The sequence below is a fragment of the Syngnathus scovelli genome, chromosome 13, assembly GCF_024217435.2.
Source record: "Syngnathus scovelli strain Florida chromosome 13, RoL_Ssco_1.2, whole genome shotgun sequence".
NCBI lineage: Eukaryota > Metazoa > Chordata > Actinopteri > Syngnathiformes > Syngnathidae > Syngnathus > Syngnathus scovelli.
This window is the reverse complement of record NC_090859.1, coordinates 8,144,171-8,167,098: the sequence shown is the minus strand read 5'-3', so window position 1 is coordinate 8,167,098 and position 22,928 is coordinate 8,144,171. Positions and strand designations below refer to the sequence as shown.

Sequence of the window (22,928 nt, the reverse complement as noted above, 5' to 3'; positions counted from 1 at the left end):
TTTTAAGACAAACACACACAAACACGTGCAATGGCAGCACACAGCTCCAACTGTTTCCGCTAATCCCACCCTGACAACACCCCAAGCCTTCTTGTGTCTCGACCAATCGCCCAAATCATACAAAAACAGTAAGGAAGACATACAGAAACCCTGGCGCCCGCATAATTAATTATCCCAAGTCAAATAAGGGAATTTTCTTGTTTAACTTTTCTATTTCGTGAATAAAATTCAATTCGATGTGGATCATATCACAACATTTATAATTCTGATTTTTTTCAAACTATTTTATTAATCTGACAAATTGGTTGGTTCGACTCATTTTAAACTTAAAAGTTGATTGAAAATGCAAATGAAGATTTAGTTAGATTTTCATAGTTTAATGTCACATTACTAATTTCATTTTTATTTGTCTCATAAGAATTTCAAAAATTATAATTAAAACATCATAATAGGAAAAAATAGACCAAAATGTATTCATTTTCTCTGTAAAACAGTCATCAGTTTTTTTTTTTTTTATTGTATGCAGTAAATTATTTTATTGTATTATAAAGCCTGACCAGGTTAGCATGTTATCTTAATGTACACATCTTCTGGACATCACATAGGCAAATTCCCAGTTTTAAATGTAACAAAGAGCAATGGTGAGGAACACAAAACAGCAGCCCATTATATAAATAACATTTCTCACTTGATCGATCCTTTTTTAGATTGATGAAGCAAACAATCATGTCAAGTTGTCATATAGTCAAAGAGCCTGCTAATTATAATTCACAAAGTTGGCTCACAGTATTATTGCCAGAGCCTAATTGTTTCTTAGTTCCAACTTCCTCCTGGCAGGTAGCTGGTAACTTTATGGTGTGATTTAAACAACAAAACTCACCTGAGGATCCCACTAGAATATCCAAATTGAAGGATTGCCATTCCTTCCATATTTGGTGTTGTAGTACCAAGAAGAGGAAGTCAATTTCCCAGCATGCCGAGAAGCATATCAATTATTTCCCAGCATGCCGAGAAGGATTTTTATTAGGGGTTGACTTGTATTGTTGTACTGGCAGTAATTAAATGTCAATCATAATGTTAAATATATCTATATAATAATTGTGTGTTTTACTCAGTTGTTGGTTTTCATACTCATCCTGTTGAGTAGTATCTTGTTTGGCACAGTTTTCACACTGAATGCCTTTCTTGATGCCACAATAGTGGCTGGGAAATAATTATTATAAAATGATATACACTATTTTGATGGTCAGGAAGACCACAAGCTTCCATTGGAAACTACTTTCGTGTAGAAAAAATCGTGAGAAATCTGCAGTCAGTCACTGTAAAAAGATGATAAGCCAAATTTAAGTTTTTCTGTTCAGAAAATTGTGAGCTTAGGAGTTTATTAAAAAACTAATGCGGATGAAGGAATAGAGGGCAATTGCATGACCTCCGGGTTAAGAAACGCCTGATGTTAAGGGTTCAATCCTCATCATTTGTTTGTCTATGTTTGTTTTTTAATAAACTACAGTAACAGTTACGCAAAATCTCTCCTTGTAAAAGTTGCTTAGAATTTCCGAGTGGAAAACCATCTTTTTTCCAAGTAAATTTCACTCACCGTTTTTTATAGTGTATGCCAACTCATGTCATTGCTCCAATGTTTGACCCATCTTGTTGTTTGTGATGTTAGCAGACATCATTGTAAAAACAAATTAAAAAAAGTAGTGCAAGGATAACACATATTGACTTGTTCAGCTGATCGTTTTATTTTATCATTAGCATTGACACCAGATGCAATCTACTGTTTTCACTTGATATCACAGAAGATGCATTTTGACTTGTAAAGTGTGAAAATGATCAAATGCATTCAGAAAACTTCTTACAAGCAGTGTTATTCGTTATTCGACTGGAATAGAGAGTGAGTGGAAAAAAGGGCTGCCATTGTGCCCCGTTCTTGCTCATCATCTATTTTGTTATTCGTCAACATTAAATGTCATCTTATAGTTTGAGTCTCTTATATTTATTTACATAAATACAGCTGAATCCCACCTTCACAGCCAGTGGCAACCTCCTGTCTATGTCATTTTTTTGCTTCTTTTATCACATAGTTTTTTTCAAGAATTATATGTACAACCATAAAGTTCCCGGCGGCCCGCTGCCGGGGGGGCAAACACACAGTTAAAATCATAACTTGCTTTAAATTCATGAAACAACTTATAGGTTTGTAGAGAGTTTTCACTGTTAAGTAAAACTTAGCGCTCTAATTTTCCTCTCCTAACATATAAGGTTAATCGAGAGCTAAAGCCACTTGTCCCCCCCCACCAAAATAAAAGAACAAACTCGTAATAACAACAATAATAATAACAATAATAATAATAAAACATGAAAAATAAAAATATTGCACTTAAATTCAGGACAGCATTGGACCTGTTTGGTGGATAAGAGGAAAGCTTTGAGCCGAGTGCTTTTGTAGGTGTCCAGCCGGTTACCTTTTGACTCTAAATAAATAGGCAAAGTGAAATTTTTCCAAGTTATTTTGTTGTGTATTGCTCAGTATAAGTATGGGAGGAGTGCAAGTTGAAAAGCCTGGAAACAAAAACATCAGTCAGAGAAATTGAAACCATGTCCTGAGAGATGCTTCTTTGTTTATCAGCTACAATTATGTGTTGAAGGGAAATGGCATTGAGCTTCTCCTCTCGGTCCTTTTGTTCTTGCTGTCAATACGACTTTTCAAGTCTTAAATAAGTCCACCCATGTGCATTCTTTGTCCATATTTCTCACAGTCATTCAGACGGGTCGTAGATGATCCAAAAACAGAGCTTCAATTCTCTTCAAGATGTTGCGGAAACGAAGAAAGGCGATTTTGTCGTACCAACAGTTCGCAAGTGGTTTCACCATGGACGTTGTTGAAAAAAACAAAAGGACTACAATACAAGAAATAAAAAGTGACAAACAGTACCGGACTGTCTTCGTGTCTGCAGGTTGTTGTTGTTTTTCAAAAACTCCACCCTAAATTCTTCTTTCTTAAAAAGACAGTGATCTGACAAGCACTGAGCTTCTGCCCTCAATTGTTTTTTTTTCATGTTTTTAGCAAACAGTCCATCCATTTGATGAGTAAACTACATTCTTTTGCAGTGCCGTTAGCATTCCTGCAACCACCCCAAAACAAACAAGACATGATAGCAAACAGGATGATAGACAAAACATAAAAAAAAAAAGGCATGACAAAAGAAACTTGGCATCCCAATCACGCTCTCCTCTGGGGAGAATCGTTTTCCTCTTATGACGAAGAGGACGTCGAAGTGGAGCTGGCCTTTTTTTGGTTGATCAAGTCCAAGTAGAGTTCTGAACGCAGGAAACGGGGGTATGAGTCTTTCTCCATCAGCCCGTATATCCGCCTTTGCGCCAGCTCAAAGCAGGAGCGTGTCACATTTTGCAAGTTGTCCTTCGTGTGATCCCGCGTGTACGAGTCCAAGTTCACCTAAATCAGAAGAAACGGGACGTTAATGGAAAGAAAATCGAAAATCACAGTGGATACTTGCTTCAATCCTCACCTCCTTACAAGACTGGATAGCGATGTATTCTGCAAAGATCTTCTTTGCTTTGGAAGCCATCTTGGACTGCGACTTAATCTTCTTGTACTCCTCGCACGCCAGCCAAAATTCCAGATTTTCCTCGCTGAACTCAGTACGTAAGAACGCTCTGAAAGCTGCCAGACCATCTGAAGGAGAGCAGTGAGAGAAAGGGAAAGAGCAACGATTATGATGAGGTGGAAGATAAACAAATGGAGGGTTGACTTGGACGCCATGACAACGGCTCCTTGGACTTGAAGAGCCCAAAAATAGATCTACTGGTTTGAGTCATGTGGTTGGAATAATGACACCTCGAAGGAAACAAAGAAAGCAATCTTCCAAACTACAGACCTAATACTTGAATGGTATTATTATCTGCACTCAAAGTGAAACCTCAAAACCTGCACAGAATTCCACGTTGTTAGGAAATAGTGACACATTTTCTAGCCTTAAAAGGTGAGGCACTAAAATTGTTGCTGTTTGTTTTTGTCGACGGAATCCTGAAACTTAAAAGCTGCACACCCTTTACTGGGTCTTGCACATTGGCACTAGTCATTCTTGATTTTGGATAATTTATTAAAGAAAACATCTAAAGTAAGAAGCTCAAAGCTGGAAAGTCTTCAACATGGGAACATTGGGCCTGATTCTTGAGTATTTGCACTAACCCCCTCTTCGACAAAAACAGGTTTTCATTGACCTTGTCCCCGGCAACTACCTCGTACAAAGACAGGGGTGTTCTACACCAACGAGACTGCAGCCTATACAGCTGGTGGACTTTTCAGCGCCGAGTTAATGATTTGAGGAAGACCGCATCTCCGAGAGAGAATGGCAGGAAGCCGAATCTGCCCACACCTCCCCGCCTGCACCTTTCCGTTCCCATGGCTCAAGCAGTAGTCTTGATAAGCACTATCCAAGGCAGACTGGGGTCTTACCTCACTCCGCGGAAGACAGGAATTTACATGCGGAATGAGGAACAGATGTAGCGATGGATTTACGTCAGCTACTCTGCCTTGATGAATACTGAAAGAGGTGGTGGTCGGGGAATACTTCTAAGAGTCATCTCGGGTTTCTCTGCGGTGCAACCGGGATTAACTTGCTGGCCGAAGACTATGTTTCATGTGTTTGTGTTGATGATGCATGCTTCAAATTTGCCCCAAAGACTGCCCTCTTTGTCCTCTCACTGTACCCAACCACATGCATGAAGAGTTCAAGAGAAATGAATTAAAGTCACTCACATTTGTGTGCCAGCAGCTTGTCAAGCGAGTCCCCCCACTTGAGTGCATCCTCCGGGGTGGGCCTGCAGATAAAAGCAGAGCGGTTCTTGAGTAACCCCATCTCTGCCAGATTCCTCATGGTGTGACCCATTCGCCAGAAACTCTGTGCCACACGATTGAGCCAAAAAGCTGCTTCCTCCCTTCCTAGTAACTTGAGTCCGTGTCTTAATGCTCTCACTTGCTGGTTTCTGGATTGTGAGTAGCGAGAGCAACGAGAGCCATGAGTCTGTCAGTTTGACTCCGCCAAGGGGAGGCTTTTATAATCCCAATGAATGGAAGTCGGGGAGGCGGGATAGGAGGGGCTTCCAATAACCAATGGGGCAATGTTTTGGTAAAGCGGTCTCCTCCCTCGAGAGAATCTGTCTGCAACCTCCACTACAGGGACGCTGCCTTTCATGCTCTCTTCACTGCATAAGGAGGCATGTACAGTACTGCAGTTTATCTTTCAACTCAACAGACAATCCGTCTCTGTAATGATGAAATATTTGCTATTTGTGTTGGCAACTTATTGCTTTAACTTAAATGTTCCTGCTAAATTAATGGCTTTAAAAAATTGACTGGAATTTTGGAACATTTACAACAGATATGCAAACAATCCAAATGTACCTGGTTTGAGACTTTTCAACAGTCGATAGATGATAATGTATTATTAAAGAAAATGAATGTTATGATTTTGGAAATTGACTTTTACCCTGTTAGATTGACAGATCAAGATTAAGTAAATGAACGTGCCTAATAAGCAACAACACAAAATGAGTCAAAATTTGGAATAGGGCTCAAAGCTATTAAATCACTTTTTAAAATTGAAATTAACATTAACATATTTTATAATGTTTTCTTTTATCTTTTTTATTTTAATTTACCTAATTTGTACATTCATTTTATTGGCAGTCACGGTCAGGTTATTAAGACTGTGACCGAGAGGGTCCTAGATTCGATTATTGTAGTCTGTTTACTCCATACACGCTATAAATACAGTCAATGGAATCTAAATCATCTCACGAGAGGATTGCAAGTTGGCAATTGAACGTGAACCACCACCCTCACCTCAACTCTGTCCCAAAAGTCCTTACAGAAGAAGCAGAATTGTGTGAATACTTAAGTCAAATTTTGTATAATGCGTGTAACAATGAGTTATATTAAATAATGCCAAATAATGGCACAAAGCAGGAAGTGCCTCCCACTCAGCTCCACACACATTTGCCTTTCCGAGACGGCCGTCAAGTCATTGAGAGTCAATTCTAGACCCGGAAAGGTGGCTCACACGCCCACACATGGTCAGGAAGTGGCCACTTACTTGACTGACTTCATGGTTTTGTCCAACTTTCCGGCTGGGTTGCTTCCCGGAGATTCGTTCCTCCGCCGCAGGAAAGCCAAGCGGTTCTTCATGTCTTTGGCCCTGTTTGGAGAAGAGAAAAAGAATCAGAAGAGTCCCCAAAACATGAGTCTGAGTACCAATCCAGTGTCCAGCGTCGTAATTCCAGTCCATGCAAAATATAAGCTACATACAGCAAGAAAAGATGAAGGAAATAAAGGCAGGCGTACATATTAAGTCTTCAGGCAGTTGCGCAGGAATGATAAGACAGGATATTCCGAAAAGGCGTGTTGTCACTTGCTGTTAGTCTCTCATGTCAGTCATATATCTAACAAAAAAACCTTCTCTCCTGTAGATGTGCCCCTGACAGGTTCCTCGGCAGGGACTGAGCCAAAGTGACGGAGGAGGAGGAGGGAGACTCAATCCTCATTCCTCTGGTTTGATCACGCCATTCTTCTGTGTGCCCAGAGGGGATGCTGAAAGGGAGCTGACCTACAGGGCCAAAGCCTCGGCGACCCCCCAAATTCATCCGATGCATCTCACAAATTCTCCTGACTGCCCACCATGACTGCTTCAACTTTTCCCCACTCTTTTACGCATACACACAGAGAGAGAGAGAGAGAGAGAGAGAGAGAGCCGGGCTCATCACAAGGTATAATTCTCCCAGAGGCCGCCGCCGGAAATGTGCACATTCTCCTAATCCCACGGTGCATGTCCTGGCTTTTCCCGACCTGAAGCACATGCGCTGTAATTGGGATGTAACCTCACTCAACACCCATTTCCTGAGTCCCTGCTTTTGATTTCCACTGTGAGTTGGCAGGCCTGCTAATGGCGCGACGTGGACGCCAACTGTCCTTCTACCAGCGACCGACCTGAACCCCGATTAATCCCCCAAGCGGTAAGAGGGGTGGGGATGGGAGACAAAATTAAAGAACCAGATTCTCACAAATATGTTTGGAATTCAGAAATTCACATCCATGCAGTTTTTTAAGATTTCACAAACAGACATCAACAAAACAATCAATGTTCATAGAGAGATGTAGACATACAAATCTTAAAAAATATGAAATCATTTTAAGCAAGTTCTAATCTTGGCCATAAATACAAAACAATTAAATGAAAACATCAATATGGCAGAAACTGGGTGTGCCATAACTTTCTATTTAATTCTGAGGCAAAAATAACTGAAGCTTCAACCTATCCAGGAAAACAATTCACAATCAATTCCCTTTCCTACTGTATTCCTCCTAATCCAAAGAAATACCCCAATGTCGATGCAGTGGCACACACGCGCGCACTGCGATGACTCATCGTCTGATTAAAAAGACTCTCATGGTGCTGCATGAATCAGCCTTAAAGCAGATGTGAAATGCAGGCTTGGGCTTTTTCTCTCTTGTGGAAACAACGGGGCACTCTGATGTGAACAATTCACACTTGTCGTCAGCCTGAGGCATAAACCGTTACCCCGATAATAAAACCTCTTGCTGTTAAACAAACTCATAATACACGAGCAGGTCTATTTTTGGGGGTGGGGGGTATGCTGAAATTCTCTCTCACTCCATCTTGCCTTGAAAATATTGTTCTGACCCAACTAAAGTGGATTTCGTCGCTGGTGAGAACAGGCGGTTCAGAAAATTGATGGATGGATTATTAGGAGAAGCTGCTTAAAGGTAGTGAGGATGTAAGGATGATGTCATGATTTCTGTGCGAAGCGAGCATGCTTTTGTTCTGCCATCATGTGGCTGTCAACAGATATTGCACAATTTGATTTTAATTCCCCACCACTACCTCGGGCAAATCGGCGCCTCACAGGCCTAGCAGTAAAGTCAGCATTTTTTATTGACTACCCCTTTTTATACCGAATCCAATATTGCTATTTGATGGACGAGTTCACACAGTTGTGGCGTCTTTGGGAATTCAGATAATTATAAGTGTGGCTAGTCAATGCTAGCCTCTGGAATGGCGATGACTGCTTTCAATACCAAAGGGACATGGTCTAAAATTGTTAAACAGATATGTACCCCAGTCGGATTTGTATGTGTGTGTGTGTGTGTGTGTGTGTGTTAGAGAAGGGATTGAGTTAAGTATAACTGTGATCATGTGTTTGACCTTGTGATGTTCTTGGATTGTTCTGGATGCCACAAAAGTCTGCATCTCCACTCGATGGGATGATTAATTCAACTCTAAGAATTACAATTTCTGCAGGGCTAAACTAAAAAGGTGTCAATGATATAAAACCAATTTTAAACTGAATAGATTTGTCAAATTGACATTTTCCTGATAGTTCTGTTGAAATACAGTGATGAGAAAAAAAAGCTCTGGAGCTAAAGAAACTTTTCAGGGCATACTTGCAATCATTCCTGTATTACAAAGACTGGCAATGACGCATGTGATAATTAAAACTCAAATCAACACAGCTATTGAGCGCTTGTCTACTCTCAATACACTAATGGCCGTTCCCTAAGTTCTCATTTTATCAGAACGCCATTGCATTAAAGCGTTTGAGTTTTTCGTCATCTCTCCGGCTGAGTTTCCTAAAATAGCCGCATTGTCGTCTGATTTCAAACAACACCCCTGCAATTAGCTTAATCTGCTTTACAGCTGGAACATGACCTGTTTGCGATGATCACATTAGCACATCCTGACATTTCAACCCCCGCCGGCCTCCCTGATCGTATTTTCCAAACGTCCATTCATGTCGTGACACTGGACCGCCGGGTTTAGGGTCTGAGAGGGCTTCCACAATTATCTGATGGCTGGGGTCCGCTGTATTCCCTACTTGCTTGACTCACATTCGTTGCGCTAATGGCAGCGTGAAAAGTAGGCTGCACTCTCTGGGAGAGAGCATGCTGTCGATGATGCAGTAGGTCTTCAATGACAAATGTCGCAGTGCTTTTGTTTACGTGACACTGACTTGAACTAAAACCTTGAAACTTCCCATCCTTTTGGCTATTTGTTTATATGACAACAGCACATTTCAAAGCGGAATTTTTTACAAAACCACATATCTGTATAAATGCTAAGAAACAATGGCTGTGGTTAGTTAAGACATTTACTACAACAATGATGGCCTGACATTTTTCTTATGTTTTTATAGTAACTTATACACATCACTTAAAATTAGCTTGCAAGAAAATCTTTGGATTTCTCATGACCTCAAGATCTCACTAGGTAAGAAACAAGATTAAGTATGTTTTGTTTTTTACCTCATATGTTTTGGCTATACTGATTCCAAAAGGACCGTTAAGAGATGAGAAGAAAAATATTAAAAAGTCATGCAAACTGAGCTCACATTGAAGCACTGATCAAAACAATAAATGGTAAATGAACTGCACGTATTTAGCTCTTTGTATACACCGTATGGGGCCCAAAGGACTTTACGCCTCACATTCACCCACACATTCATACACCAATGAGAAGCTGCGGCCATGCAAGGCACTACCAGGTCCACTGTGAGCAAATTAAGGTTCAGCAACTTGATCAAGGTTAGCAGGGTCGAGGATCGAATCTACGTTATGGTTGGAAGACAACCACTCAACCACTGAGCTTCAATTCTTTTATTTTTACATGTCGAAACGCTATAACATGACCGTAGAATAGTATTTAAATGATCTCTTGGCAAATCATTCCTCTCTGGCCCCATCTTATGCTTCTGATGTCATTTTTAATTATTATTTCCTCACTTATCATGACTTAAACTAAGCAATCAGAGACTGTAGGGATGCACTGAGGCTCTCGCTATGAAGACTATTATAGTTTGTTGGCCAATTATTTAAGTCCAGTTAGCAACTAAATTTAAATTGAAGGATTTGAAAATCTCTCTACTTCATGTCAAGGGATATGAAGATGTCTAAGGCCCAGCTGCAACCTTGGGCACTAAAGTAACTATTTCCACCGGAACGTGAGCTAAGTCTATCGCTTCTTGTATGTTTTGATGGATTGTACATTCCAAAGAATACTACATCAAACCGGTAATTTTTGGCAATACTCCATCATGAACAAGCAATGTTGGCCGCCTTGCACAGCACCAACTACTGGCCTGAAATGTGTATTGCAGCATCAAGCAAAACACTTTCCGAAAACACCAAAGCCAAAACTTTCCAGTTATTACTAGGTCGTTGTCATGTAAACATAGTCTTTATTTACAGAAGGCAAACGCGACACTGTACTCAAATCATGTTTGGGCCAGTGTGGTGGGTCAGTGACACTTTAATGATCGTTGTTTGTCCTGTTCTTTGCAGACTCCTGCCAAAAGTAGCCAAGGGGCACAGCGGAGAATGTAATGGAGGCATGGAAATCTAATCACGGCAGAAAGAAGGTCACTGCAATATTCCTAGAAGAACGGTGAAAAGGGGAATTGTCCTTAATTGTATCCCAAAATATCCCAACGCAGCCACGTGCTGCACGCCTTTCCCTCGATTGACACCCAAAAGGACAAGCTCTATTTTCTGAGTCTCCTCAACACACACATACTCACACAGACCATGTGCATGTTCTATTCTTAAAATCCAGGTTGCTATGATGATATTAATAAAAAAAAAAGGTCTCTAGTTAGAAGTCAAAGTGGCTTCCTATATAAAATAGCTGGGAAGGCTTCACTGGGGAATTCTACCTCTCCCTTGCTGAGACGGTCAAATGAGATCCACGGTGAGGTCACATAGCTTCTTGTCAATCTTAAAATTCCTGCAGGATGCTAAAAAATGCACACAAACATCCTTATTCTTACCTTTCCAGGTACTTCTCAGAGAAATCGGTCAATCGTGTGAAACATGGCTCAGATTTGTTTGGCTTGACAGCATGTAAGTCTTAAGGGTGCAGGTTTATTTTGCAATCACATTCCTCTCACCCCCTGAAGGCGCCGGTGGGAGTCTTTATAGCGCCTGGAGTCAGAAAGAGGCGGAGCCTAACACCACCCATTGACCTCTGTGTGTTTAGAATGGATAGATTCCTTCCACTAAGACTGTATGTATAAGATATACTGACAATGTATTTTGGGGGGTAAACTAATCACTGCGACTTTCAAAGTCTCTTCAGCAAGTGCTAAACAAGGATGCACAGTATTATCATTGCTTTCCTCTTAAAAGTGATTTACTTGAAAGATGCCTGATGGGAGATTTGATCATCACGTTCTCTTGATTATTACTGAACAGATTAATATGAACAGATTATTATAATAACATCTATGATGTGTCTCTTTCAAACTACCCTAAGGATCAAGATTACACTTTTCAATCTCGTTTCTTTGGCAGCTCCTACGAACGTTCAGTTTATTCTCATACTTTGTTGTTAGTTGTGAGAAAATGGAGCGTGTTTGGTTCGCTTTGCTTAAGGGAGAACAACACCTGGCCTGAGTCAACACAAAAGAAGGGGGAGAGTGGTCTGGGGTTAGGTTTTGGCAGACATACTGGGGATGGTTTCAGGAAAACAGCTGCACTCCGATGCCCCCAAAAATGAAACGGTTTAAGAAAACAATGAGGGGAATAAGTACAGGAAATGAGGCAGAGGAAGTTGGTCAGACGGGCCTTTACAAACATTACCATATTCCTATAAAAGAATCGTCTCAAATTACAAAACCAAACAGCCTCTTTCCATTCAATTTTGGGGAAGGGAAGCACAGGTGCTGGGCATTTTTAGGGAAATTCCGTTTCACGTCACGATTACCCCGTCTGTTGCTTCACCTAATACTGTTGACCATACATAAGGATTTGCAAATTAAATTATTGAACAGGTTTAACATTAAATTGTCTTCCAAGAGGTTTGGGAGGAAAAGAAATCATCAAAGCACAATCAATACCACAGCATAATCACACGGAACAATCTTATGAGGCATCCGATAATCAGGCTTTTGCAAACTTTGAACGGCAGCAAGGAAAAATGGAGTGGACTTAGAATATGTCTCTTGTTTAAAGTCAGCTGGGATAGACTTCAGCTCAAGATTCGAATAAGTTTAAGCAGTATAGGAAACGGAAGACAGGTATGATCCAATTCCATTTTTAGCAGGTAAAAACAGTACATAAAATAAAGTTGTAATGAATGGTGATGATGTACATGCTGAAATAAATCAAACATTTAAATGAATAAATTGTCTGGTTGAATTTTGCAGGCGTTCTGGGAGGCGGTTACTACAAATTAGTCGACTAACATTTCGAGTTCAAATTGTACAAAATGTGCTTCATGTACTTCTCTGTTACCGGTGTTGATGACATTATCAAGATCAATGCTGCGTATCTCTTCATTAGCAAATGCGAGGCACGCGATAGATCAGCAAAGGCTGTTAAATAGGAACACAAGGAGGACAACAAAGACAACCATCAAGAAAGCAACTGTATCTTTCTCCTTTATCTTAAAATACTCTGGATTAAGGAAAGATCAAAGTCCTTCAGAATAGAAGGCTTTACGTTGGAACTAATGGATGACAGCTCCCCACGGAGAGTCTAGGTTATTATCACCATCACTATGTAATGTAGCGTCACATGTAATTGGCATCTCAAAGACGTAAATGAAAAAGACACGTGCCTCAGTAACCATCCACTTCCTGCTTCTATTTCTGAACACGTTGCATATTGCGGACATATTGAGAATTTCATTTCCTCTAGGCTTTGAGTTTATAAGATATGTTTATTTATAGCCGCAACATATAGTGCTTGTACTCATTTTTTTATTGCTTACGTCAAGCCTGGCTTTGTAGAAAATGGCTGATGGAGACAAGCAAAGCACTGTCCGAGCAAGAGACGTAATTTATGATGTAATTAAAAACATGGGACACTTGCACTCAGTGACACACGCAAATTCTCAAAATGATATTAACAAGCATGTCAAAACAGCAGAAGAAACCGGGCCACTTGTACGTGGAATTTATTTACAGACTCAGAATCAGAATCAATGGGACAAAAGAAATTGGGCTGTGACTTTAAAGCACAAGTTTTAGTGCTTAGAGGACAAATCTAATTTTTAAAAACAAGGGATATGCTAGATCAATCGTAAGTGAGGTGCCAAATGTATCAAGCAATTGATTTTTTTTTAATTACGTATAAACACATAATAATTTAACCAGTAATTATTTATTTTACAAAAATATTCGAATGTATTATTCACAATAAATCAATTGGCTATTTAATGAGCTGAGTGAATGAAAGGGTGGGGTCAGTCCCCACACAGTATAAATTAAAAATGTCTCTGCTGTCTCCATATGTGCCCTGTGACTGATTGGCGACCAATCCTGGGAGTAGTCATGCTGTCATCTCTGTTCCATTCAAATAACAAAATGCATTAAGTACAACCCACAAAAAAGAACAAGTTCCACATCTTGAAGGTGATGACGGTGGTGTGGGTGGGAGTTGTGGAATCTTAATCACTTAATCTTCCTAAGCAAACACAGCTTGTGGACAAGAAGGAGAGAGCATGGCGCTACAAAGCTGCCACTCTGAGCAGATTTTATTGTCCTGCTCGAGTGTAAAAGTGCCTTGGTCTTGATGAAGCGGAGTGTGAAAAGGCTCATTCAACAGCTGATGAATCACTGAGGCGTCAACACACACATACGCACACACACACACATGCACACGAACACAGTTTCACAGACTGTTGAAAATGTGAGACACACATATGGACGACACACAGTCCTCACACATCATTTACCACTTAATTAAGTCCATGATAAGGAACCTTTATGACCCTTGTCCTTAAACATGCTTCTCTTCCTTCATTTTGTGCAAAAGTCAAAATACGTTTATCTGAAGAATGACCAAATTTGCCAATATGGAGCCATCTGAGTGAGATGTTTATTTTAGAAATTAATATGAGAACACATACTCTCCCACAGAGCTTGTAAATAAAAGTGGAAAAACTGTTATGTGCATGCCAGGCCATTAGTTGGCGATGTCACTTTGTCAAGATTGCAGCGACAGGTTTCACTACATGTTGATCATGCACAGAAACTGTGAAATGAAATGAAGCTGATACAGATCTGAATAAAGGAATACATAGACACAAATAGTTGATTGGTAGTATCTAGATTCACATATCTGACAGATGTCACTCAGTGTCCCATTAATAATTGTTGACAACCATTTCAAGGTGCTGATCCTGACAATGCCCTTTAAAGACAAATGAAGGTATTTGCACAAATCTATTAAGGTCTTGGACAAAATCCAGCTTTTGTGGGGGGTTCAGAGCTATAACATACTTGCAAACTGAAACCGAATAAAAGAACATCAAAAACATACATGCAACAACAAGAAACGACAGGATTACTTACAGGTTCTTGGACTTTTTCTTCTTGGTGCCGTCGGGGCCGACCTCGCAGCTGCAGGAGGATCCGGTGCTGAGCTGGGGGGAGAGGAAGGAGAGCACACACTGCATCATCCGAGAACCTCCGCACAGGAAGAATGAGGGCCCCGGTAAAGACAGCCTCGGTGCGCTCGGACCAATAACACGTTGTTGAGATCAATGATCATTCCATCTATATGATCCCCGAGTGAATATCCCACAGTTGGAAAAATGTCTACTCTTGGTATGGTCGGCGTGTTGCAGCTGGTGTTTGCAAACAGTGCAAGTCCAGACTGGGCCGATCTGTGTGTGAGAGTAGGCTGTTGATTCTGCTGCACCCCTCCCCTCCTGCTCCTGAGGTTTGAAGTGTTGTGCCAAGACCCAAGCAACATCCCCCCAACAGCAGCCCCACGCCATCCCTCCTGGTTTCACGTTACACTTCACACCGAGCCTGCATTTCGATTGGTTTGGAAGGGAAAGGGAAGTTGCTTCAGGGTGTGGAAGGGGTCACCCACCGCTAATCTGATGGTCTGAAACTGCCCCATTGTATGCGAGCATGGGGTGGGCCGGACATAATGAGCCATTGTGTTACAGGAAGCTGAATGTGAGCCCCTGGCCACAGCTGGTGGACAACATCATGTGTATTATTGTGTACCTCGCTTGCCATGTTTCGGGAATCTCCCCTCTGTATGTTTTCCCCAATAATAATATCAGAAGTGGACCCCCTGCATGCTCATATTGAGTCGCTTGAGTTCAGTGGAAGATGACAGGGCTGAAACTCGGTTTATGTTACAATACTGTAAATTCAAAGACTTTGACTGATGGGTGGTAGAATGGTTCACAAAGCAGATTTTCTCATCTCGTGCCAGTGTCAGGAAGGTTTGGAGGATTCCCTCCTAAACATATGACCACACATGCCTCACGGCTGTAGCTTGACTCCATGCTGACAACAGCTGTTTTTCTTCATTAGCAGGGAAGCTACTAACTTTTTACGGCCGCCTTTTAAGTCTACGAGCCCAGTGAAGGCCCCGCCGGACAAAAAACTTCTCAAACATCCAAACGAGTTAAGATTACATATGTGCTGTTTTTGTTTGAGGCCCCTGTTATCAAATATTGACATCTTCTAAAACACCACTGACAAAGAAGCCAATGCCCCAAACATTAAAGGTTTGCCCCCCTGTTATTAATTTCAAATATTAGGTTGTAAAGACTTTATTCGGTAAGTACTGTAACTAGTGGACACGACAGACTGTCGGAGCAAATGGAGGAGGGAGTGTTGACTGAAGCGTTAAAAACATTTTCAGACTCCAGTCACAGTTGAGTGTAAGAATGAATGTTGAAGGAGCCGTCTAAAAATAAGGGCAAGCATTGACACAGCATATTTTTAGTTTGCTACAATTGACTCTGAAATGCATTTCCAACAATTGGTTAAAATAAAGCAAATCAAATTGATCCTATTAATCACGAAATTATTCAAACATACATTCCAGTCAATATAAATGTGCTTTCAAACCATGTAAATGGAGCTTTTGCAATATTCGTCATTCTTCACAGAGAAAAAAAGCTATAAGCCTGTGAGTATTGTTATATTGTCTATCTACCTGTGTTGTTCCCCCATTTGTGTTCACATATCTATTACAGGTTTTATAACATTGTCATGTGATATGTGGCATTGACATTATTTGCTACACAATCTGTGTTGTTTCCAATTACATGTAAGCATTAGGGTAATTTTAAATTTGTGTGATTTTTTTACATACATTTTGTTTACTTTGACAGTAAATATCAAATAAAGCATTTAAAGCTCGTTTTGCTTTAATTTTTCTTTATTTTAGTTTGATTTTACAATCTTTTGAAATCAGTGTAACATTTCTGTGGCGTCAACTCGTTTTTCTGATCCTCCAGCCTGACACAGTTTTACAGCATTTCATGTGCGTCCCCCAAGATAAGAAATAGCTAAATCACTTTATGAACTAGACAGCTTCGAATATGATATCAGAGAAACAAGGAACGGGGATCCGAACAGGGGGGGGGTTGCAGTCGAGTCAGGTCAGCGCGTGTTCCACTGCCTGCGTGTGAAGACCCAAGGCTTTTTTGACACCGCACCGCTATGTTCCAGCTGGACGGGATCCAACGTGGATAAAAGCACACAGGATTCTGTTAGCGGTGATGTCCTCATTCTCGTGCTCTCATATCTAAATGCACACAATGATGTGTGTTATTATGTTGCCGCATTACATCATGAGATGAGCTCATCTCAGGTTTACCTGACTGACCTCCACCAGGGAAGTACTACTTTTCATCACTGTCGGATGACAACCAGAAATGTCCATTACGAAAGTATGGGGTCATAGGTAATGATGCAAATACGAAATCAAATAGTCATCATTTTAAATCTTATTGTTTATTTAGTAGCTGAAAGAGCTTTTGTGTCAAAGCCAAAATCTAAGCAAACGTTTGTGGTATATTTACGGTTTAAGCCACAGATGTCAAACTCAAGGCCTGGGGGCCAGATACGGCCCGCCACATCATTTTATGTGGCCCGCGAAGACAAATTGTGCATCAAATTCGTGTGTCATTACTAGAATTGCAAATTGTCTTCACTTTTAATAAAATCTTTATTTTTTTATTTTTTTATATTTGACCAGTTTTTACTCGTCTGATTTGAAAACCAGTTATTTGTCAGTTTGTTTTGTAGCTTTTACTGTATATAATATGAGGTGCTCATACTTTTGGTTGACAGTCCTAATGGCCCACCGAAAGAAGCTATGACTACAATGCGGCCCGTAAAAAAAATGAGTTTGACACCCCTGGTTTAAGCTATTGATATAGGCGATCATGAACATTTTGCGGAGTATCAACCTATGTTATCCATGGGAGTGTGGGCTGCCTATTACAATATAAAAAAAAATTAGAGGAGAAATAAACGAACAAAATATCTTTTTGTCCCAGTCTAGCGCCAGAACAAAACAAACCCACTGCATAAACACTGACCAGTGAAGCATATAAAAGTCCCAGTCTCCCCTAAAAATAACCATCGTGTGTTTGTGTGCATACGTGCTGATTTTTACAGTCCGCTCACATGCTCGTTTAGAGAGCGTCACAAAACCCAGAACCTGCCAAAACGCACGCGGTGGCTTAAAGGGGGCCCCCCCAAGGCACTCGGTGCAGATGTTGACACGCCGTTAGGTGTTGCGGAATAGCACTGCAGATAACAGCTTGATCACATGCATACGCACACCTGGCTGTAAAAGAGTGTGAAACGTGTCTATGTGGACAAATGCAAAATGTGCACGTGTGAAGCTAAACACGTTTTAATAATTTGTTGCTCACTGAACACAATTGTGGGATTAAAATGAGTGGTGCAATATATTACAGTCTTTGTAATTAATTAAGCATGATTAATCACTTTTTTAATGGAATAAAAGAGTTGACATCAAGACTTAACTCACTTTTTTAATGGAATAAAAAGTTTGACACCAAGACTTAACTCAAAGTGCTTTTGGTTTAGGCCGCCTACACAAATACAGAAGTGGCTTTTTTTGTAATCATAGGGAATATGAAAATATGACAAAAGGTTCAACCCAAGCTGGCTATAATTGAGCATTTAGAGGATTTTTTTTTGTCAACTCAAACATAAAACATATACTTGTTTTACTTTAAAATATATTCCAGAACAATGGAAACCCTAAAATACCTCAAACTAAACAGTTTGATGCAAAATTGTACTAGTAAATATAACATACATGTGTGTAAAATGGCAAAACATAAGTCACATCTGTTTTTAAGCGAGATTTCTCCATCCATCAATTTTTAATTTTGTTCTCACTGAGATTTATAAACAACTAAATTCCGCTATGTATATGTCTTTTCTTATTTCTGTCAGTTATTGAGGCAGACTAGCATATTGCTTTTATTAAAAATGAAACTGTTAAAGGTGAGCTCTGCTGGTGCTGCATGTTTTGCATGAAGGTGATAGCGTAGCCTTGCAGCGCATTGATGATAAGCTAAAGCCTCTTTTTCACGTTGAGCCTCCAAGCTGGCATGGGAAGTTATCGGATTTCCAAACAGTGAGCAGAGCGAGACTTTTAAAACTAGTGAGCATTACTTTTTGTGAAGAAAGTAATTGTTAGCAGCATTAAACTGGTGGCATCACACACAGCTAATTATTTAAATCGTTCAGATATACTTCAGACATGCCGATGTAAAGATTTGGTGAGTTCTTGTGTTGCTGCAGCCTGTTTTTATATGCTGACTCCATCTCATGTAAGTGAACCAGCCTTATCATGCCCCCGATACTGCTGAACCGATGGCGAGTCCGGCTTTTGTTATCATGTAGACTGGGGGGCCCAGAGTGTGGGAAAATAAAAATCAAGCGCCCGTGATGGCAATAAAAAAAATTAAACTTGTGGACTCGGCAATTTAATCGCTGCAGTACACTGCATGTCAACCACTCAGCATGCATTTCAATAATACGGTTACAATTTGGAGAGATTCTTACTCACAAACCTGTGCTCCTAAACAATCTAGGGCAAAGGTTAAGATGAAGGTCAATGAGGTTTTCTAACAAAACTGGTCCAAATTACATTTGGCACAACAAAAACTCAACATTCTTATGCTGTTGCCTGCAACAACAAAGCCAATCAAAGAACAATATTTTAGCCGGCGCTCAGGGAAACATTCTTGACCCAGTCAAGCCAAAACAACGAGTTGAGACGTGAAGGAATGACTGTCCGTCTTGCCTTCAAACACGTCATCACACCTCCTCTTCCTTCCTCCTCATTCATTCCAATTACATTTGACCAAAAATGTTGGCGCCAAAGGACCCAAACAAATCATCTTACTCCATATATGTCAGAAGTATTACATTGTGTGGTATCACGACCTCGACTGGTGAAACACAATAAACTGCCTATCATGCTCATTCACTGAAGTTTATTAAACATTTGCTAGTTTCACAATAGTGTGAAACAATTTCTAAAGGGATTTAGTAGGCGTGGCAACACATTCCTTTTTTTTTTTTTTTTTTTAATACAACGCCAAAATTCATGTTTGAAATCCTGCCATGCTCATTGAAAAGAACCCAACATTGCTTAAAATGCTTATATTTTTGTGGTTTCGTATATATCCTATTTTAGTCTATCAGTGTAGTCGAAAGACCCTGCTGGGAAAAAGGTATTTAAAAAACGCGACCCCTGGTAAGTACAACAATATTATTTTGCTCATACGCGCTGAGGTTTAGAAACTTTATAGGGCCTTTATTGCATAACGCGTACACGGATCGCGAATCTGAACAAACAAATGAACGCAGTTAGCGTGTTTGGATGATCGTAGCGGCCTCGATAAGATCTTCCTGGTGGATCTTGGCTCAAGGTATAGTAACGTTCTCTCTCTGTGAGGCCTTAACGACTTGGAAAATATAAACTAAAAGTCACTGTGTAAACAAGAAGACCCATCACCAGAAGAATCATCAACCGAAAATACCAACCGCCACCTCAAATGTTTTCAGGCTTGAGAGAGAGCACTCCCGGTGTGTTTGATTACATAATCGCCTTTCGTTGTCTTTGCCACAGGAAATATTTGTGCAACCATTCCAAATAAAAGCAAAATTAGGGGTAAAATAAACCCTTGAGTCCTGGCAAGTATACGGACACACAAACACACACAGTAAGGGGCAAAGCCATGACATTCATTGATTAATATTTGAGAATAAATCTGGTGACAGGATGCTGACTCATTCCATCATCAAGCCTCATAACGAAGACACGAACAAAAGGTGCATTGTCTGCAAATTTCTCACCATCTATGTAGATGTGTGTCTCCGGTTATTCAGGCCAGTCAGGAGATGCCTGCTTCCTGCGTGTCACAGGATGTAAGACATTTGTGCGTCACTTCTCCGAGGTCTTCAAACAAGTGATCAGGTTACCCGGCCCAGTCCCGGAACTGACTGATGCCATCCCGTAAAGTATTCCAGGCGTCTTTGAGGACTTACGCTGACCTTTGTGAGAAATTTTAAGGAATGCCAGTGTTGTCTTGCTGCCATTCCACTAATCCGACCATAAAACCGATTGCCATCACTAGATTGGGTCGAGGTCTGAAGTTCAGATCTGGGTTCATGTTCTTTACATGCTTGCGTGGGTTTCTATCAGATACTCCGGCTTCCTCAAATCACAGTTAATGACCCGCAAATGACCTCAGTTTACAAACTGATTGGGTTAGCATACATAGATAAAATAGGAGGCGTATAAAAAATGTACTACGTTGCATTACTCCACCATCTAACATAAATAAAGGGTCAAGAATGTTGTACGGATTCTTTTAGCTACTTCTAAACAAATGCTCAACGCAAACAAGGTGCTGGAATCTAGCAAAAGCTGACGTTTCTGGGAAAAGAAGCCTGGATTAGATGTAGGGCATTAAACGGGGAATGTTGTGAACCGCAGACGCCGCGCCACTAATGCACCTGCTCATGTAAAGGTTGAGCTTCCACTGGGTGTAAACAACACGTACCAGTCACGGAACTTCTGAGTGTTTAGTGTCAGTTTAGAGGTGGATTTACAAGTCGTGTGAAGTCTTTTGTATACGTACTGTAAAATTCTGAGAATAATAATAATAATTAAAAAAATTGGGAGGGGAAAGAAGATCCCAAATCAAAGGGGTATATTATGGTTGGCTTTATAAGAAACAAACATGTTTCTTATTGTTTAGATGTTCCTGACAAAACCCAAGACTTCTGTTTGGAAGATTTTCTACAAATTGTTTTTTTTCATACAATTTGAGACTGAATTGCGACATATGAATGATATCAGGCCAATTATCTCCATACTGATTGTGAGTTTGACCGATGCTGCGTGAAAACATTCATAAATCGAGCATAATTTGTTCCTGTTATCTCTCTGTCTGGATTTTTTGTGTTGCTGAATGGAGACACAGAAAATCCAATAAGAGATAGAATAAGAATTAGAATCTTTATTGTTGCAGTGTTTGATTCAAGGGCAGCCATGGTTGAGTCAGTGATGGAATATTTCTTCTTTCACTTGTGTCTCCACGTGCAATGACGCCCTAACTAGTTTATTGTCGACAACGCTACTGACTGACCCATGCGAACGCCATGGCAACCACAGCGTTGTATTCACAAGCACTCAAACGCACATGACGCAGCAATGAGCACAACTGCCGTCTGGATTGTCTCTGGCAGAAGGTAAACATCATCGAGAAAAGCCTTCGTTGTAGCAGAGACTGCAAAAGTGTCAGGCTAGTAAACAGCAACACATCAAGCCCTTACCGCTTAGCTAAGGTTTAATGTGAGCTTTGTTTAACTTAAGTCTGATTAAATGACATTTGGAAGTTTTGTTGTTAAAAACAACGGGGTTGCCATTCAAGTGAATAAAATGTCAGGCATTAGGATCTGACACTTGGAGCATCGCATGTCAGTTAGTTTCTGCTTAACTTTTGTACATTTTTTAAACCTGACAGAATTCCTGGTTTGCATCATTAACTCGTATCAAGTTACTGTTTGTACGATTTTGGATCAATTTCTTGTTTTTGAGATGTACGATTTCCAACAAAGTGCTTCTTTTTGTGTTTGCATTTTCCAAATAACTTTAAAAAAGGACTCTGGTGTGCTTTAGTTAAAATGACAAAAGTATACAAAAATTACAGCACACTTAACAACCATTTACTGGTTACAATCACTTTGGGGGGGGGGGGGGGGGGGCTGGGTCAGTTTGGTGATTGTCTCTTGTAATCAGTTCCATTGAAAATGAACAAAAAACATGAATAATATTAATTCTACTTGTCTGGTTTCCAAAGACATCCAAAATTAGAAAGGGAGAGCACACTTAAGCTGTTTACTGGACAAAAGACAGTTGGTGGTTGAATTTATTGCAAGCAGTGAAGTTAAACACCATAAATGGCCAAGCTGTGCAATTGAGTTTATTCCAGTTTTTGCCAATAGACCCGGCTCGCGGGACACTATGTTGACTGTTCGCAGAGTTTGTTCGTGTCCGTAAATATTTACCTGTTCACATTTAGTATTTTTGCGCTGCCCGACATTGATTTGAACTTTTGTCCAGTGTCGGCCTTCTAAGTAAACAACACGTGACTCTTGTGATTCAATTGATCAATTGACTGTTCGAAAACGTGCCGTGAGTAATAAGTACAGCAACTCGTAGTTTTTTTGTTTTTTTTTTCTTCCCCTTCTAGACCAAACAACATTAACACTCATCTTCAGCAGGCTATTTCAACAGTTTCCATAAACTTCCAATGAAATGATGGTGGAAGTCTATTTCCATCTACTATCACGTGCAGCAGAATGATGTGCAGAGCTAAAACGTGCGGCACATTTGTCTTCATAGAGCAGAGCTGCAGTACTTTACCCCAAAAGGACACTTTGTTAACTGATAATTTTGTTCAAAATAGTTTCCAGTAATTCCTCATTGCAAGTTGATTACCCATAACGCAGCTTTGGGAATATATGCATGCAGATATGTTCAAATTTCTGAACTCGTTTGCAAAAGTGTG

At 40.3% G+C, this 22,928-nt stretch overlaps 1 protein-coding gene across 9 annotated transcripts in view; it reads right to left on the bottom strand.

The window, feature by feature from the left end:
- Positions 1 to 1,721: 1,721 nt before the first annotated feature.
- rgs3a (regulator of G protein signaling 3a) overlaps positions 1,722 to 22,928 on the bottom strand; it is an 88,461-nt gene continuing 67,254 nt past the window's right edge. For 8 of the 9 annotated variants that reach the window (XM_049738239.2, XM_049738240.2, XM_049738242.2 and 5 more), the window contains 5 exons: positions 14,395 to 14,465; positions 6,123 to 6,224; positions 4,787 to 4,848; positions 3,534 to 3,700; positions 1,722 to 3,460 (listed from right to left, as the gene is read on the bottom strand). In XM_049738239.2, coding sequence (XP_049594196.1) covers positions 3,260 to 3,460; positions 3,534 to 3,700; positions 4,787 to 4,848; positions 6,123 to 6,224; positions 14,395 to 14,465 — 603 coding nt within the window. In that variant the 3' untranslated portion in view covers positions 1,722 to 3,259. Of the gene's footprint in view, positions 3,461 to 3,533; positions 3,701 to 4,786; positions 4,849 to 6,122; positions 6,225 to 6,370; positions 6,519 to 14,394; positions 14,466 to 22,928 lie in introns of those variants that run through there. The other variant, XM_049738247.2, reaches the window with a different exon arrangement.